A 17,925-nucleotide genomic window follows, 5' to 3' on the forward strand; every position below is an offset into this window, starting at 1 on the left:
ACCTATCTCAGGTCTCTTAATATGTGAATGGAGGTAAGAACAGGCAAGATATAACATATAGAAACATCTCTGACACTGAGCAGTAATGAATAGATAGGTCTGAAATAAGCTAGGGTGGGATAACCAGCCACATAGTATTGCTACTGTAGGTCGGTAATAGGATGAGTACAAATATGCAGGATTTACTATTATGAAACCATTGTGTTTATCAGTCCATATAAACCTCTATTTTTTCAACCGAGGGGGTGGCTCAGAACTAATTATTAATCTGTTGAGGGTATTTGGGTCCAATATTAGATGCTGTAGGACTGAGAAAACGCGTTCTAACCTATGTAAGATTTTTCTGTTTGCTATGACATGTTAATTATATTATGACAGGTTAATACGCTCCACAACCTAGATAATAAATATAGTGAGAAAATAGCACATATCAATTACAACACTAACCAAAAACAAAACTCAAACAGGCTATGAAAGTATTCAACTTCCATCATAGATATATTATTTATAATGCTTAGTAAACAGGTTAGTAAAAAGGAGTTTTAAGAGCCGCAAAGGGAAAAGTGAGAGTATGTTAACCAATTCCAGATTTATATCTATCTAAACAGTGTACAGTGAATACAGTCACGCAGCTTATATGAGGAGTGAGTTCAGTCTGGCTTCAAACATAAATGTTCTTATAGACGACTGAGATGTAAAGCTTGTAAAAGTAATTTTGAATCTTGTTGCCGAGTTCGGGGACCGTCTAAGGGCCACAGCATAGTGGTTGGATCAGCCCACTCCGGCTCTCCAGAGCGGCCTGAACTTTAAACTAGATTCCTTTTCGGGCTCTCGAAGATCGTTATCCATGGACTGCTGGGATCCAAGCTGCCTCGACACCTCTGTTCTGGTAATAAAAGACCAGCTTTTTAACCCATGACCGGGACAACCTGCTATACCTTCCTTGTCATAAATCAAGCCAAGGTAATGTAACTCTGGAGTGCCATGTTCCGTATGTGCCCCAGTCTATACCGAACAGGCGTCTTATAGAGGTAATCTAACGGCTGTTAGGTTCATGATACAAGGAGAGGATGTGTAAGCCTTGTCTTCTTCTCTGCCTAAACTTTTCTGAGATAGCTGTGCTTCAGGACAAGACATAGACTGCTCCATTGCCATTACATTTCTGGTCGATATCTGGGCATTTCTGGGTCCGGGTAATTTGGGCAGCCCCCTGCAGTCGCAGATCGGACCGTAGAGATAAGGTCAGCAAATTTGTTAGCCATGTCTTGTTCAAATGCATTACGTAGGTCATGTAGGGTCAAGTAGAACTCCTCCATTGTTTTTAGTGGTGTCCGAGCCGTTAAGATAGCACGTGTCTGAAATACAAGATGGCGGCTTTTACTAAGCGTCTCTCATACCCTGTATGTCGGCTGCTGGTCTCGCCTAGTCGATGTCTTTCCACATTTGGCCCCTTTCATGTGTATAAATGAGTACCTCTTCTTATGTCCTCCAGTGTGCCGTGAGCTCTGGGAGATGGAGGAAGGAGGCTATTCCCGGGCTTCGTCGGTAAGAGCTATGGTCGGGAGACCCACTGCTGTCAAGTTGAAACTGGCCTCTTATAAATTTTCAGTACGACCTGATCTATGTCCTAGGTTGTTAAATGCTGGGTGAGATGTTTTTCTTTATTTCTGCATGAGCCTTCTTATGTAGGTTTAGGAATATTAGCCTAGTATGCCACGGAGCTTTTCTCTTATGTGGCCATACTCCTTCCATATGATTTGTTTAAACAGATTTTACCTGACATTTTTCATGCAAACAAAACTATTTTAACACGGGTAATTAATTTGCTTGATTAAAAACATATTACGAAGATATGAAGATGTCCATGTCTCTACAAGGGGTAATAATTTAATAACGCAATTATAATGGGAATTTTATTTTTCTTCCGTTAAAAGGGTCTGCGTCATATATTTTTTTTACATTGAACTGTAGACTCCCAGGCAGTAATGGAGCGTACAGGGAGTTGAATCTTGTAGGTGATGGTCAGTCCATGAACTCTTCTGTGTTTTTAAACATGAGGATAGAATTGAAAATCTTGACAGCTGGTCCAAGTTTAATACATAGTATTTTTACTATATCCGTCTGCGTGAGAAGCAGGAGAGCCTCTCCATCTATCATCTGCAGGAAAAGAGCGAGGTATAGAGAAACCTTGTGTGTGGGTAGTATGATTATAACAAAGATTGATGCAGGCTGGAATGGAGGGGCTGCCTTTTTGGAGTACATCAATAACATGCAAGGTTTGGGGATGTTGTGGTAGATGGGTGTGATGCAGGAATAGTATAAAGGTGTGCATTGCAGGATTAGGACTCGTAGCGGCACAATGTGTGTAGTCAGTATAGGATCAGAATAAAAGGGCGCATTGCAGGATGAAGATGTTGTGGTAGAATTGTGTGTGACTTATTACAGGGACAGAAGGAATATATGTGCATAGCAATACCACATGCAGAGACAGGTGTGCATGGGATCACCATAGATACAGTAATGAGGTATGTAAGCAGAATGGAGATGCAGTAACAGGGTTGGGTGCTTTGCAGCTTGGCTTTCTCTGTTGAATAGACTCCCTCTCACCTCTTCTCTGAACAGCCTGGCCTGGTCCTCACATCCTGTCAATGTCTGTATAAAACTAAAAACCTGTAATAGCAGAAAGGTCAGTAGTTGCTATTTGTGGTCCTTCTGTGCAGTGAAGTGGCAAATAGATGGGAGCTGTAAGACATGGACCCTGCCCCTCCGACTGCAGGTTGACACAGAGACATACATTTAAGGGATACAAAGGATACAAAACATGTCTGTACTTCCCATCACAGGCAAAATTTTACTATTGAACTTTGAGTTTGTCCCATTGCAGGGTGACACAGTGACATAGACAATACAAAAGGAACTATGAGACACAAAGTCACCCCCCACCACCACTGTTGATATTGACATAAGGAAACTATAGGACATAGAGTTGTTCCCTCCCTCCAAAGGATGACAGAAACAGTTGAAATAACACTATGGAACATGGAACTTTCCCTTCCATCACATGATGACAAAGTGACATAGACAGAAGAGTCATGGTGACTGTCCATCCCATGCAGGAACATTGCAAAAGTCACCTCTTCTGTGCTCCACTTGGACACAGTTCTGGCACTGATTCCAGCCACCCCAGGCAGAAGACGGCAGTGTTGCTCCCAGCAGTGAGCTAGTGCACGATCCGGGTGCACAGACAGAGCAGACATAAAGAGGGATTGATGCACCGTGTCTGCAGACAGCGTGTAATAAAATAGTGAGAGGATACACAAGTGGTTATATAGAAGGACTGTCAATATGGAGCAATACAATAAGCGAAACAGAGCATAGTGGAGGGTTACATACCCTTGAAACTGTCTTGTTGGACCCTCCGGTATTTGGGAGGGCGTCCAATCCTAGAAGATGGAAGACACAGATTTGTTATATTGCAATTTATTTAAAGGGACATGAAAGTCAAAGTTAAACGTTCATGATTCAGATTGAGCAAATAATTAAAAACAAACTTTTCTATTTACTTCTATTATCAAATTCCCTTTTTTCTGTCAGTATCATTTGTTTAAACGTCTCATACGAATATACCTAGGTAGGCTCAGTAGCATGCTTGTGGTTTGAGCACAATATGGCAGAAAAATTTGTAACAATGTCATACATACAGTAAGTTGCTCAAGACATGTTAACGCTCCTGAGCCTGCCTAGGTGTTCTGTCATGGAAAGGATCTAAGTTTTAACAAAGGATACCAAGAGAAAGTAAGTAAACGTAAATTTCCGAAAAAAAGTATATTGGAAAGTTTTGTTTTTTTTTTAATTATATGATGTATCATGATAATTTAATTTTGACTTTCATGCCCATTTAACTATAATATGCTAATATCCTTACTTTAAATTTGTAGCCTCACCATTACCTGCCATGGTGTCGGGATTTTCTGCGTGGTGTAAATGGGATGGAATTCCTACTACGGGGTGGTTGTTGGTTCCGTTCAGCCAGAGGACAGCCGGACAAACAGTGGTGGGCAGTAAACCTGCCAGTAACATGCCCTGAGCCATCACATCCTGGAGTAGGGCACTTCCTGTGTGACACAATAAAGAAGCAACAACGTGAACGTGAGAAAGAAATACCATTGGGGTCAGTAAAAACATAGAAGCTCTAACACTAGTGCTTATTATGAGATGTTTGACTTTTTTTAATTCATATTGCCTTTCTCATCTTTCTGTCCAGCTGTAATATCAACTGAATACAAGACATGGCCAAAGACACACACATTTGTGTTTTACTTATAGAGGTACAGCTCTTTTTTGGGGGTTTCTCCACGTAACCAAGCTTCAACAATGAGAGAAGGTTATAATGTGATGTCTTAGATCTAGGCCCGGCTCACTACCTGGGTCTAAGAATGACATGATGCCACCCTCAACTCTATGTCCACTACAGTCTAAACTCAACCATAGTCATTAGTCTCAAATGTCAGCAGATTAAAATTTAACTTGAGATCATGCTAATATCCAGCTGATGAAACCCATTTGAAGATAATTTCCCTGTGTGGGACCCAATTGAAATGCCATCTAGGTCTCATGGTCCCACATAGTCCAGGTTATAGAGCAAGCACTGCTTAGGAATCCTGCTATTCCATTCTATTAAAAGCTCCACTATTTTAATGAGTTAATCTGCCCAAATTATAAATGCAGATAGGATGTTTTTTCCGAATTATGTAAACCAAAGTAAACTATGAGAAGAGAGATTTTTCTCATAGTTTACTTTACGTTTGTTGAGTGTCACGTTTGACTACATGGTAGAAATATGGCTAACCCATAAGAATGGTCCAAAAAGTTAAGAGAAGAGATCGTCGCCCTTCACAAACAAGGAACAGAATACAAAAAGATAGCAAATGCACTGAATGTTCCTAGAGACACTGTTGGAAGCATAGTTTGCAAATTCAAAGTTAAAGGAACAGTGGTTACACTACCTGGATGGGGCAGAAAAAGGAAGCTATAAGCGGCTGCAACCAGATTTCTGAAAAGGCAAGTTGAGGAAAACCCTTGAGTGACTGCAAAAGACCTGCAGCAAGACTTAGTGGCAACAGGCACTGATGTTTCAGTTTGCATAGTAAGGCACAGAAGGTTTTCATGGTAGAACTCCAAGACGTAGGCGACTACTGACCCAAAAGCACATGACAAGTTGGCAATATGCTCAAAATCATATAAATGAGCCACAGATGTTTTGGGATTCTGTTCTGTGGAGTGATGAAACAAAACTGGAACTTTTCAGCATGATGAATCAGCGGTATGTCTGGAGGAAGAAGAATGAAGTATACGCTGAAAAAAACACTCTGCCTAGAGTTAAGCATGGTGGTGGCTCGGTAATGCTCTGGGACTGCTTTGCATCCTCTGGCACTGGCAACCTGCAGTGTGTGGAAGGCAAGATTGATTCTTTGAAGTATAAGGAAATCCTAGGAGAAAACGTCATTCCATCTGTGAGGGAGATGAAGCTTGGGGCGTCATTGGACCTTCCAACAGGACAATGATCTCAAGCACACCTCAAATTCCACCAAGGCTTGGTTGCAGAAGAAGTCCTGGGAGATTCAACAATGGCTATCACAGTCACCTGACTTGAACCCCATAGAAAATCTCTGGTGGGATTTGAAAAATGCGGTTACAGCATGCAAAACCCAAGAATATTACTGAATTACTCATGAGGAATGGGCTAAGATTCCTCAGGGACACCGCCAGAAGCTGGTATCTGGCTATGCATCTTGTTTGCAGCAAGTCATAACAGCAAAAATGGTGCTGTACTAAGTACTACAGATGCTTGTCATGAAGGGGTTGAATAACTTTGAGATTTCAGAATTCATTTAAAGTTGCATTTTCAGTTGAATGTGCGGAAACCACTTAAAGCATTCGTTGACTTGAGTTATTTCAATGGCTTTTGTTTGATTTGTTCAGTGCAAACAGTCTGAAAGTCTGTAAATTATGACAATAAACTGAATTTGCAATAGGGGTTGAATAATATTAATTACAACTGTATAAACACGTGCAATCATAAATCAACTGTTTCTTGGTTTAATTGTGATTTGAGATATATTTGTAACTTTTTATTAGAACAGAAAATGTAAAATGTAAATGGAGCATGAACGGAACGACAAGTAAGCATTTAAAGGGACATTTTACTTTAATTTAGACTCTGCTTTAATGTGTTCCAGTGATATGTTTTACATGCTGGAGTGTGTCAAATTGTTTATATGCAACCTGTTAACTCTGGTGAACTCCATGCCCAAGAGGGTTAAGGCAGTGCTGAAAAATAATGGCGGCCACACAAAATATTGACACTTTGGGCCCAATTTGAACATTTCCACCTAGGGGTGTACTCACTTTTGTTGCCAACGGTTTAGACATTAATGGCTGTGTGTTGAGTTATTTTGAGGGGACAGCAAATTTACATTGTTATACAGGCTGTACACTTACTACTTTACATTGTAGCAAAGTGTCATTTCTTTAGTGTTGTCACATGAAAAGATATAATAAAATATTTACAAAAATGTGAAGGGTGTACTCAGTTTTGTGAGATACTGAATATACTATATATATATTTATGTATAAATGTATTTATGTATTTGGGTTTTACTGTATATTTACTGTACATATTTTACATTCCAATATTCTTCACATACAGAATTTTTTTATATATTGTAAATATATATTTCAATATATATATATATATATATATATATATATATATATATATATATATATATATATATATATATATGTATAAAAAAACAAAAAGGGTACAGGACAAATGGCTACTATAAATGTGTCTTTTTCCAAAAACAATTTTATCAAACTTTAGAAAACATTAATGTTATGCTAGATTATAATTTTAATGTGGTGCAGACCCTATAAAAAAATATTCTTCAACAAACTACAAGAGGAGAACAAGGACCATCAAAAATTTCTTAAGGCCCTGTATAGATAGGGAATCAAGCACTCTTTTTTTTTAATAAAAAATAGCTAAAAAATGTAGCTAAATTAAACAATTGGAATGAATCTCTGACCAGTACAATCACTGAGAACAAAAAATAATTTATTAATAGTACAGAAAGAAGTAAATCCTAACTGTCTAAACATAGCAATAGGCCAGTTGTGCGCTGGCCTCGGGTATATGTTAGCAACACAAAGTAAAGTATGTTGAACAAACAATATAGTGCATGTGGCCAATTAAAACCCTGAAGATGTGCACATCATAATCATAATATTGGCAAAAATACAATCCAAAGACACCTAGTACACTGCTACACAAAAGCTGTACACGGTACCCAAGTCAATACAAGGGATAATTACCGGACAGGTAAATTTTTAGGGATCTAAGTAGTGATAGGTGCTTTGTAAAGATTTCAGGAACAACAATAATGGCAGTATAGCAACAATTACAAAGAATTACATACAAGTATGAAGAATAGCTATTGCAATGGTTATTAGCAATAAGATAGATAGTGAGTTACATGCAAGCATGAAGAATAACTATTGCAATGGTTATTAGCAATAAGATAGATAGTGAGTTACATGCAAGTATGAAGAATAGCTATTGCAATGGTTATTAGCAATAAGATAGATAGTGGAACATAGTAATACATCCTCCATAATGAATTGCCTCAGTACAGCAGTTACATAGAGACACAGCAGTTTACATAGAGATGCCTGCATATATTGAGATACAATTCTCACAAGAGTGTATTGCTGAAGAAAACAACCAAATCACACCAGGATGATTTTCCACATATAGCGGTATTGTCTTCAGCCAGACTTTAGCAAAATGGGATAAGTGCTGCCAAAGCTGCATGCGTGTTAGTAAAGCATAGTACTTCTTATTGCTGAAGATGTTGTGTGAAAGCAGCAAACAAGCCAAATGAGCAGTGGGAGTCAGTCCAGGCTAACCCCCCAACAGGACCTTAATGAATTATATCAGGAATCGACCTCTGATGAAGATTCTTTTCTAGCGTCAGAGATAGATTTACCTTTTAAATTATCTTCTCATTTTAAGAAAAGATCCACTTATATGCCGCAACTTTCTTTCTCTCCTGCAGTTAACTTATTTGTTAAACTGGTTGAAAGGGAGATACAGGAACTGCCACTGAGTGGCATTGTTGATGACAACTTGACCAAGAAAGAACGAAAAGCTCTGAAAGAGTTAAAAACGGCCCCCAACGTTGTGTACAAATCAGCGGATAAGGGGGGCAATGTCGTTCTATGGGATGAAACTATGTATTGCAAGGAGGTAATGAGACAATTGTCAGATAAAGATCAATATCTGAAACTTGACTTCAACCCTCTGCCTACCTTGCAATCAAAACTTTTCACAATTTTGAACGATGCCAGAAATGATGGGACAATTACTAATACAGAATTTGGTTATTTGATGGTAGACAATCCAGTTATGCCTATATTTTACTGTATACCTAAGATTCATAAGAACATTAAGAATCCGCCTGGACGTCCCATCATTTCTGGCATCGGGAGTCTGGTTGAACATGTAGGTCACTTTATTGATCATGCTCTGCGTCCTTTTTTGGTGACTTTACCGTCATTTGTTCTTGACACAACTGACTTTTTTGAAAAAAATCAATGGGATGCCAGTTGACAAAGAATCACTTTTAGTGACAATGGACGTAGAGGGACTTTATTCCAGTATCCCACATGATACTGGTATAAAAGCCTGTGAAAGTTTCCTGTCAAGCAGAGGTACAAAATTTTCCAAACATACTGAGCTCATTGTTGACCTTCTAAGATTCATTCTCAATAACAATGTTTTCATGTTTAATAACAGAATTTACAAACAATTGAGAGGAACAGCCATGGGGGCCACATGTGCCCCCACATACGCCTGTTTACATTTAGGCAAATGGGAGATGGATTCAGTTTATCAACATGATTTGTTCACTAAACATGTCAATTTCTGGCTGAGATTTGTGGACGATGTATTCCTCATTTGGGAGGGTGATCAAGTGGAATTATTGCAGTTTGTCAATAGTTTGAACCAAAATTATCTAAATATACGACTTACTATGCACTTTAGTAAATCTGAGATTGATTTTCTTGACATTAAGGTCAAAAATGTGAACAATATGTTGGTCACTGAAAATTTTAGAAAGGCTACGGCTACTAATAGCCTGTTAATGGCAAGCAGTCACCATCCCCGACACCTTACAGGAGGAATTCCTAAAGGACAATTTCTTCGGCTACGCCGCAATTGCTCGTCGAAAGAGAAATTTGAGGAACATGGAAAGCTCATGCAAGATAGGTTTCTTGAACGTGGCTATTCACGGCATAAGATTAAAAAAGCTATGATTCAAGCAAGAAAAATTGATAGAGATGATCTCCTGTTCAAGAGGACTAAACAAACAAAGTCAGTAATACGATTAACCACGACTTATAATTGTCATTGGCAAACCATTAAGTCAGTTCTTAATAAGCATTGGCCAATCCTTTTAAGTGATGGCAATATTGCTGAAGAAGTTGGGACTTATCCCAGCCTTACAGCAAAAAGAGCAAAAAATCTCAAAGATAACCTGGTCTCGAGCCAATTTAAACCCACAGAAAAAGAAGGAAATTGGCTTAAGAAGCACATCCCTAATGGCAACTTTCCTTGTGGAAAGTGTGTGACGTGTGATTTTATGAAAAGGACCAAGACATTTTCTGGCAATAGTAAAAAATCTTTTCAGATTAATTACTTCTTCAATTGCAATACGGAAGGGGTTGTGTATCTCCTGGAATGTTCTTGCCCGGCGTTTTATGTGGGCAAAACGAAACATATCTTTAAAGATTGTATAAAGGAACATAGGGACGATATAAAAGGTAAAATACAATCTAGCAGCATTGCGAGACATTATCAAGCTGTACATAACAGCAACCCAGGTTGTCTACGCTTTACAGGTATAGACAAAGGTATTGTGCATGGAAGAGGGGGGGACAATGATAAATGTCTGTTCCAAAAAGAGTGTAAGTGGATATTTACTTTGAACACTCTTTCGCCAGTTGGTCTTAATGAAAAGTTGGATATGGCTAGTTTCATCTAAAAAAGCCCCTTTCTATTATAATATTCATGTATATTAGAGTATTTGGATGTTATGAATATGAATAGCTTTCTAACATCATTACTTGCTCCCTGAGTTTCTAATTTTAGTTTCAATTTTAATTAAAGATTACTTATTTCATTCTTTTGCTTATCTTTTGTTTTTCATTTTTTCATTTTTTTTAATTTTTTTATTTTTTTTATTTGCAACTGTGAACGTCATTAACTAATTTGACTTATTATGTCTCATCAACTTTTTTGCTAGTTACTTCCTTCTTCTTTAGAATTAGTTAGGTTTGGTATGTATGTTACACATTGTTTAGCATCAAGATTAAGGTACATAATTGGTTAAAACTGGGAGGAGTCTTTGTGGATATATTCCCTCCCAGCAGGGCTAAGATCCATCCGCCCTGAGGAAGCCCCGCCTATCATTTGGCATTGTGGGTGAAACGATCAGGATCGTAGGCATTGGATCACAGACGCACATGTGACCAACCAGGAAGTAAGCACACAGTCCTACCACGCTGCAGTCTCAGCGTGCAGCATTCAACTGGCTCAGCAAACTGTTTCATGGGACTCAATTACAAGGCAGTATTTCAGGAGGCAACCGGTAACAAACAGCGGACCTCAATTGTGGACACCTCCAGAATCAGATAAGTGCATGCTTATGGTTTAACACAGGAATATAGCTGCTTTCACTTGATGGGGGGTTAGCCTGGACTGACTCCCACTGCTCATTTGGCTTGTTTGCTGCTTTCACACAACATCTTCAGCAATAAGAAGTACTATGCTTTACTAACACGCATGCAGCTTTGGCAGCACTTATCCCATTTTGCTAAAGTCTGGCTGAAGACAATACCGCTATATGTGGAAAATCATCCTGGTGTGATTTGGTTGTTTTCTTCAGCAATACACTCTTGTGAGAATTGTATCTCAATATATGCAGGCATCTCTATGTAAACTGCTGTGTCTCTATGTAACTGCTGTACCGAGGCAATTCATTATGGAGGATGTATTACTATGTTCCACTATCTATCTTATTGCTAATAACCATTGCAATAGCTATTCTTCATACTTGCATATAACTCACTATCTATCTTATTGCTAATAACATTGCAATAGCTATTCTTCATACTTGTATGTAATTCTTTGTAATTGTTGCTATACTGCCATTATTGTTGTTCCTGAAATCTTTACAAAGCACCTATCACTACTTAGATCCCTAAAAATTTACCTGTCCGGTATGTATCCCTTGTATTGACTTGGGTACCGTGTACAGCTTGGGTGTAGCAGTGTACTAGGTGTCTTTGGATTGTATTTTTGCCAATATTATGATTATGATGTGCACATCTTCAGGGTTTTAATTGGCCACATGTACTATATTGTTTGTTCAACATACTTTACTTTGTGTTGCTAACATATACCCGAGGCCAGCGCACAACTGGCCTATTGCTATGTTTAGACAGTTAGGATTTACTTCTTTCTGTACTATTAATAAATTATTTTTTGTTCTCAGTGATTGTACTGGTCAGAGATTCATTCCAATTGTTTAATTTAGCTACATTTTTTAGCTATTTTTTATAAAAAAAGAGTGCTTGATTCCCTATCTATACAGGGCCTTAAGAAATTTTTGATGGTCCTTGTTCTCCTCTTGTAGTTTGTTGAAGAATATATATATATGTATATCCTGTATATTCATTCCTATGGGTCTATTTATGAAGCAGCAGATGCTGCCTCTGACCCACTCCACTTCAGTTCCGGCTGCAGCAGAAGTTAAGAAGCAGCGGTCCTAAGACCGCTGCTCCTTAACTCGTCCGCCACCTCTGAGGTGGCGGACAGCAATCCGCCCAATCTAATACAATCGGGCTGAATCTGCAGGGGGTGGTATTGCACCAGCAGTTCACAAGAACTGCTGGTGCAATAATAAATGCAGACATCGTATGCTGTCGGCATTTATCGATGTGCGGCAGATATGATCCGCTATAGCGGATCATGTCTGTCCGCACATTAATAAATGTACCCCCTAGTCTGAGGAAGGGGAGATTATACTTGAAACGTCACCAGAATAAAGAAATACTGAAGTTTGTCTGAAACCCAGCGAGTGCGGTCTGTATACTTTCTATTCGATATATAGGTATAGATATCTATTTTACATTAACATTATCATATATATATATAGAAATATATATTTAATTTTAAAAAAAAAATTCAATGTGAAGAACATAGGAATATAAAATATGCGTAATGTGCTTCGGTTTTGCGCTTTATGTCTAACACGATGTTGCTTTAGTGCACATGAAGAATTAGTCATCCGAAAGCGTGTTCTTGAAATATTAAATATAAAATGTAAAAAAATATCAATAATAATTATACATATTATTATACATACTGTTATATACTGTATATATATATATATATATATATATATATATATATATATATATATATATATATATATATATACATACATATACATACATATACATATACTGTACATATATATATATATATATATATATATATATATATATATATATATATATATATATATATATATATAAATCCTATGGATTATTTAGAAAAAATTTTACGGTATGTATAATAATTTTTAATATTTTATATTTAATATTTCAATAAATTGCTTTAAGATTGCTAATTCCTTATGTGCGCTAACCCGACACCGCATTAGACCTAAAGCGCGAATCCTAAAGCACGTTACGCATATTTTACGTTCCTATGCACTTCACATAGTCATTTTTTTTAATTTTTATTATTAAATATATATACAGGGAGTGCAGAATTATTAGGCAAATTAGTATTTTGACCACATCATCCTCTTTATACATGTTGTCTTACTCCAAGCTGTATAGGCTCGAAAGCCTACTACCAATTAAGCATATTAAGTGATGTGCATCTCTGTAATGAGAAGGGGTGTGGTCTAATGACATCAACACCCTATATCAGGTGTGCATAATTATTAGGCAACTTCCTTTCCTTTGGCAAAATGGGTCAAAAGAAGGACTTGACAGGCTCAGAAAAAACAAAAATAGTGAGATAGCTTGCAGAGGGATGCAGCACTCTTAAAATTGCAAAGCTTCTGAAGCGTGATCATCGAACAATCAAGCGTTTCATTCAAAATAGTCAACAGGGTCGCAAGAAGCGTGTGGAAAAACCAAGGCGCAAAATAACTGCCCATGAACTGAGAAAAGTCAAGCGTGCAGCTGCCAAGATGCCACTTGCCACCAGTTTGGCCATATTTCAGAGCTGCAACATCACTGGAGTGTCCAAAAGCACAAGGTGTGCAATACTCAGAGACATGGCCAAGGTAAGAAAGGCTGAAAGACGACCACCACTGAACAAGACACACAAGCTGAAACATCAAGACTGGGCCAAGAAATATCTCAAGACTGATTTTTCTAAGGTTTTATGGACTGATGAAATGAGAGTGAGTCTTGATGGGCCAGATGGATGGGCCCGTGGCTGGATTGGTAAAGGGCAGAGAGCTTTAGTCCGACTCAGACGCCAGCAAGGTGGAGGTGGAGTACTGGTTTGGGCTGGTATAATCAAAGATGAGCTTGTGGGGCCTTTTCGGGTTGAGGATGGAGTCAAGCTCAACTCCCAGTCCTACTGCCAGTTTCTGGAAGACACCTTCTTCAAGCAGTGGTACAGGAAGAAGTCTGCATCCTTCAAGAAAAACATGATTTTCATGCAGGACAATGCTCCATCACACGCGTCCAAGTACTCCACAGCGTGGCTGGCAAGAAAGGGTATAAAAGAAGAAAATCTAATGACATGGCCTCCTTGTTCACCTGATCTGAACCCCATTGAGAACCTGTGGTCCATCATCAAATGTGAGATTTACAAGGAGGGAAAATAGTACACCTCTCTGAACAGTGTCTGGGAGGCTGTGGTTGCTGCTGCACGCAATGTTGATGGTGAACAGATCAAAACACTGACAGAATCCATGGATGGCAGGCTTTTGAGTGTCCTTGCAAAGAAAGGTGGCTATATTGGTCACTGATTTGTTTTTGTTTTGTTTTTGAATGTCAGAAATGTATATTTTTGAATGTTGAGATGTTATATTGGTTTCAATGGTAAAAATAAATAATTGAAATGGGTATATATTTGTTTTTTGTTAAGTTGCCTAATAATTATGCACAGTAATAGTCACCTGCACACACAGATATCCCCCTAAAATAGCTATAACTAAAAACAAACTAAAAACTACTTCCAAAACTATCCAGCTTTGATATTAATGAGTTTTTTGGGTTCATTGAGAACATGGTTGTTGCTAAATAATAAAATTAATCCTCAAAAATACAACTTGCCTAATAATTCTGCACTCCCTGTATATATATATATATATATATATATATATATATATATATATATATATATATATATATATAATAATGTTAATGTAAAATAGATATCTATACCAATATATCTATAGGAATAGATATACAGATATAGGTATATACAGATATATACAGGGAGTGCAGAATTATTAGGCAAATGAGTATTTTGACCACATCATCCTCTTTATGCATGTTGTCTTACTCCAAGCTCTATAGGCTCGAAAGCCTACTACCAATTAAGCATATTAGATGATGTGCATCTCTGTAATGAGAAGGGGTGTGGTCTAATGACATCAACACCCTATATCAGGTGTGCATAATTATTAGGCAACTTCCTTTCCTTTGGCAAAATGGGTCAAAAGAAGGACTTGACAGGCTCAGAAAAAGTCAAAAATAGTGAGATATCTTGCAGAGGGATGCAGTACTCTTAAAATTGCAAAGCTTCTGAAGCGTGATCATCGAACAATCAAGCGTTTCATTCAAAATAGTCAACAGGGTCGCAAGAAGCGTGTGGAAAAACCAAGGCGCAAAATAACTGCCCATGAACTGAGAAAAGTCAAGCGTGCAGCTGCCAAGATGCCACTTGCCACCAGTTTGGCCATATTTCAGAGCTGCAACATCACTGGAGTGCCCAAAAGCACAAGGTGTGCAATACTCAGAGACATGGCCAAGGTAAGAAAGGCTGAAAGACGACCACCACTGAACAAGACACACAAGCTGAAACGTCAAGACTGGGCCAAGAAATATCTCAAGACTGATTTTTCTAAGGTTTTATGGACTGATGAAATGAGAGTGAGTCTTGATGGGCCAGATGGATGGGCCCGTGGCTGGATTGGTAAAGGGCAGAGAGCTCCAGTCCGACTCAGACGCCAGCAAGGTGGAGGTGGAGTACTGGTTTGGGCTGGTATCATCAAAGATGAGCTTGTGGGGCCTTTTCGGGTTGAGGATGGAGTCAAGCTCAACTCCCAGTCCTACTGCCAGTTTCTGGAAGACACCTTTTTCAAGCAGTGGTACAGGAAGAAGTCTGCATCCTTCAAGAAAAACATGATTTTCATGCAGGACAATGCTCCATCACACACGTCCAAGTACTCCACAGCGTGGCTGGCAAGAAAGGGTATAAAAGAAGAAAATCTAATGACATGGCCTCCTTGTTCACCTGATCTGAACCCCATTGAGAACCTGTGGTCCATCATCAAATGTGAGATTTACAAGGAGGGAAAACAGTACACCTCTCTGAACAGTGTCTGGTAGGCTGTGGTTGCTGCTGCACGCAATGTTGATGGTGAACAGATCAAAACACTGACAGAATCCATGGATGGCAGGCTTTTGAGTGTCCTTGCAAAGAAAGGTGGCTATATTGGTCACTGATTTGTTTTTGTTTTGTTTTTGAATGTCAGAAATGTATATTTGTGAATGTTGAGATGTTATATTGGTTTCACTGGTAAAAATAAATAATTGAAATGGGTATATATTTGTTTTTTGTTAAGTTGCCTAATAATTATGCACAGTAATAGTCACCTGCACACACAGATATCCCCCTAAAATAGCTATAACTAAAAACAAACTAAAAACTACTTCCAAAACTATTCAGCTTTGATATTAATGAGTTTTTTGGGTTCATTGAGAACATGGTTGTTGTTCAATAATAAAATTAATCCTCAAAAATACAACTTGCCTAATAATTCTGCACTCCCTGTAGGAATATATATTTACAATAAAAATAAAACATTTCTGTGTGAAGAACATTGGAATGTGAAATATGAATAACTCCTGTCGGGTTAGCACACAATAAGTGTTAGGTTGTTTCTTCTGCGCTCTTCATTGATGTCTATGGGGAGAATAAGTTAACACGGTTAAGTCTTTTGGTTAGTGCGTGTCGGGTTCCGTTCATAGATATGTTATTACTTTCAACTTATAATATGCACACGTGCAAAAAGTTTCCTTCTAGCGAAGTTTACACTGAGTGAAAACGCTAAATAGCACACCACTTGTAATCTAGCCCTTAGTAGGTATCCCACTTAGACTAGTGGTAATGCCTAGAGCTCACATTAATGCAACCTGGGTTCAAATCTGTTTAGGAATGGATATATATGATATGTTATATTTCATTCTCATTCTTTGTAATTTTAAAGTTTTTATGTTGCTGTAAAGTTTATGGCACTGTTGGTATACGTATAATATAATACTCTCCATGTACATAGATAATGTGAAAGCAAGCTTAAAATTGCATCCTAGAAAACAATGAAAAGAATGAAACGTATCATTATTCATTGATTTGTTTCACAACAAGGAATACCCAATATGGCTACAGGCAACAGCATTCACTATTTTGGACGCTGGATTTATTAGTATGAAAGTGTAACACTAGGATTCCTTCTTATTCTTTTTATTCTTTAGTTTAATTACATTGTGTTCACCTACTCTGTTTCTTTTATCTTAGGTAAGCTATTATATTTATCTGCAGTGGGGAGAGGTCACGTATAGGGTTCATGTGAGTGTTTGAGGGTTCAGTTTTATTATTTTTGCTCAGCTAGTGTTAATATCTATAACAGTGGTACCTATGTAATATAGACACAAGTGTTATAGAAACTAATGCAGAAATTCCCTGACGTCTGGTCATGTGACATCAGTGATCACAGGGGAACTCTAAGCATACACAGGAAGCAACTGTGCTTGCATATAGCTTGCAGCCATGTCAGCAGCAGGTTGTATGCTCACTAGAAAGTATCATTTTAGCATTTCTGAAGCATTTTTGCAGTGATTATATTGCATAGAGCCCCTCTGACTGTATTTGAAATGCATTGGTACACATGTCAAATGACAATTTTATGTCTCTTTAAGATCCATCTTATAAAGACAGTAAGAACTAATAACAATAATTGTTGCTGTCATGTGCTGTCAGAAATAACACAAGATTGTTACAGTTGACAGTTCTGTCTTTTTTCTGACTCCACCTCCTGAACTTTGGAAAGATTTTCTAATGCTTTGTGTTTGCTGAGCCAGTTATTGGCATACTTTGTTGACATACTTTCTATTTTTATAAAGACAAAGGAGTTACTTAAGCTCCTTTTGTGGCAATACTGTGATTTTTCTGTGCACATTCAGTCCTTCATTTTAGGCTCACATTGGTGACTTATATATAGTTTCATATATTAAAGGGCCATTATAGTGACCAAAATGACACGCTCTCATTTGTTAGAGCATGTCATTTTATCACTATTTACCCTGCAAATCTATGTGTTTAATCACCAAAAATTGGTTAAACACATTGTTAAAGTACAGTTTGGGAGCCACAAAGAACTTCTGGTTCTGAGTGGAAACTGCTTCTGACCCATTAAGCAGCGCTAGTTGCACAGCTGGGTCATTGGACTAGGGCTGTTGACTGGGTCAGTGGCAGTTTCTAGTCATGACCAGCTATTCTCTGAGGCTCCCAATATGCCTTTGCAGGGGTTAAACACATAG

The 17,925-nt window shown here is 38.0% G+C and overlaps 1 protein-coding gene across 1 annotated transcript in view; it reads right to left on the minus strand.

Moving 5' to 3' along the window:
- Nucleotides 1–2,022: 2,022 nt before the first annotated feature.
- Nucleotides 2,023–17,925, minus strand: part of L3MBTL1 (L3MBTL histone methyl-lysine binding protein 1) — a 193,583-nt gene continuing 177,680 nt past the window's right edge. The window contains exons 16-20 of the mRNA XM_053715834.1: nt 3,951–4,115; nt 3,394–3,443; nt 3,135–3,280; nt 2,608–2,670; nt 2,023–2,157 (exon numbers count right to left, since the gene is read on the minus strand). Coding sequence (XP_053571809.1) covers nt 2,023–2,157; nt 2,608–2,670; nt 3,135–3,280; nt 3,394–3,443; nt 3,951–4,115 — 559 coding nt within the window. The remainder of the gene's footprint in view (nt 2,158–2,607; nt 2,671–3,134; nt 3,281–3,393; nt 3,444–3,950; nt 4,116–17,925) is intronic.

This window comes from Bombina bombina, chromosome 1 (genome assembly GCF_027579735.1).
Source record: "Bombina bombina isolate aBomBom1 chromosome 1, aBomBom1.pri, whole genome shotgun sequence".
Taxonomy (NCBI): domain Eukaryota; kingdom Metazoa; phylum Chordata; class Amphibia; order Anura; family Bombinatoridae; genus Bombina; species Bombina bombina.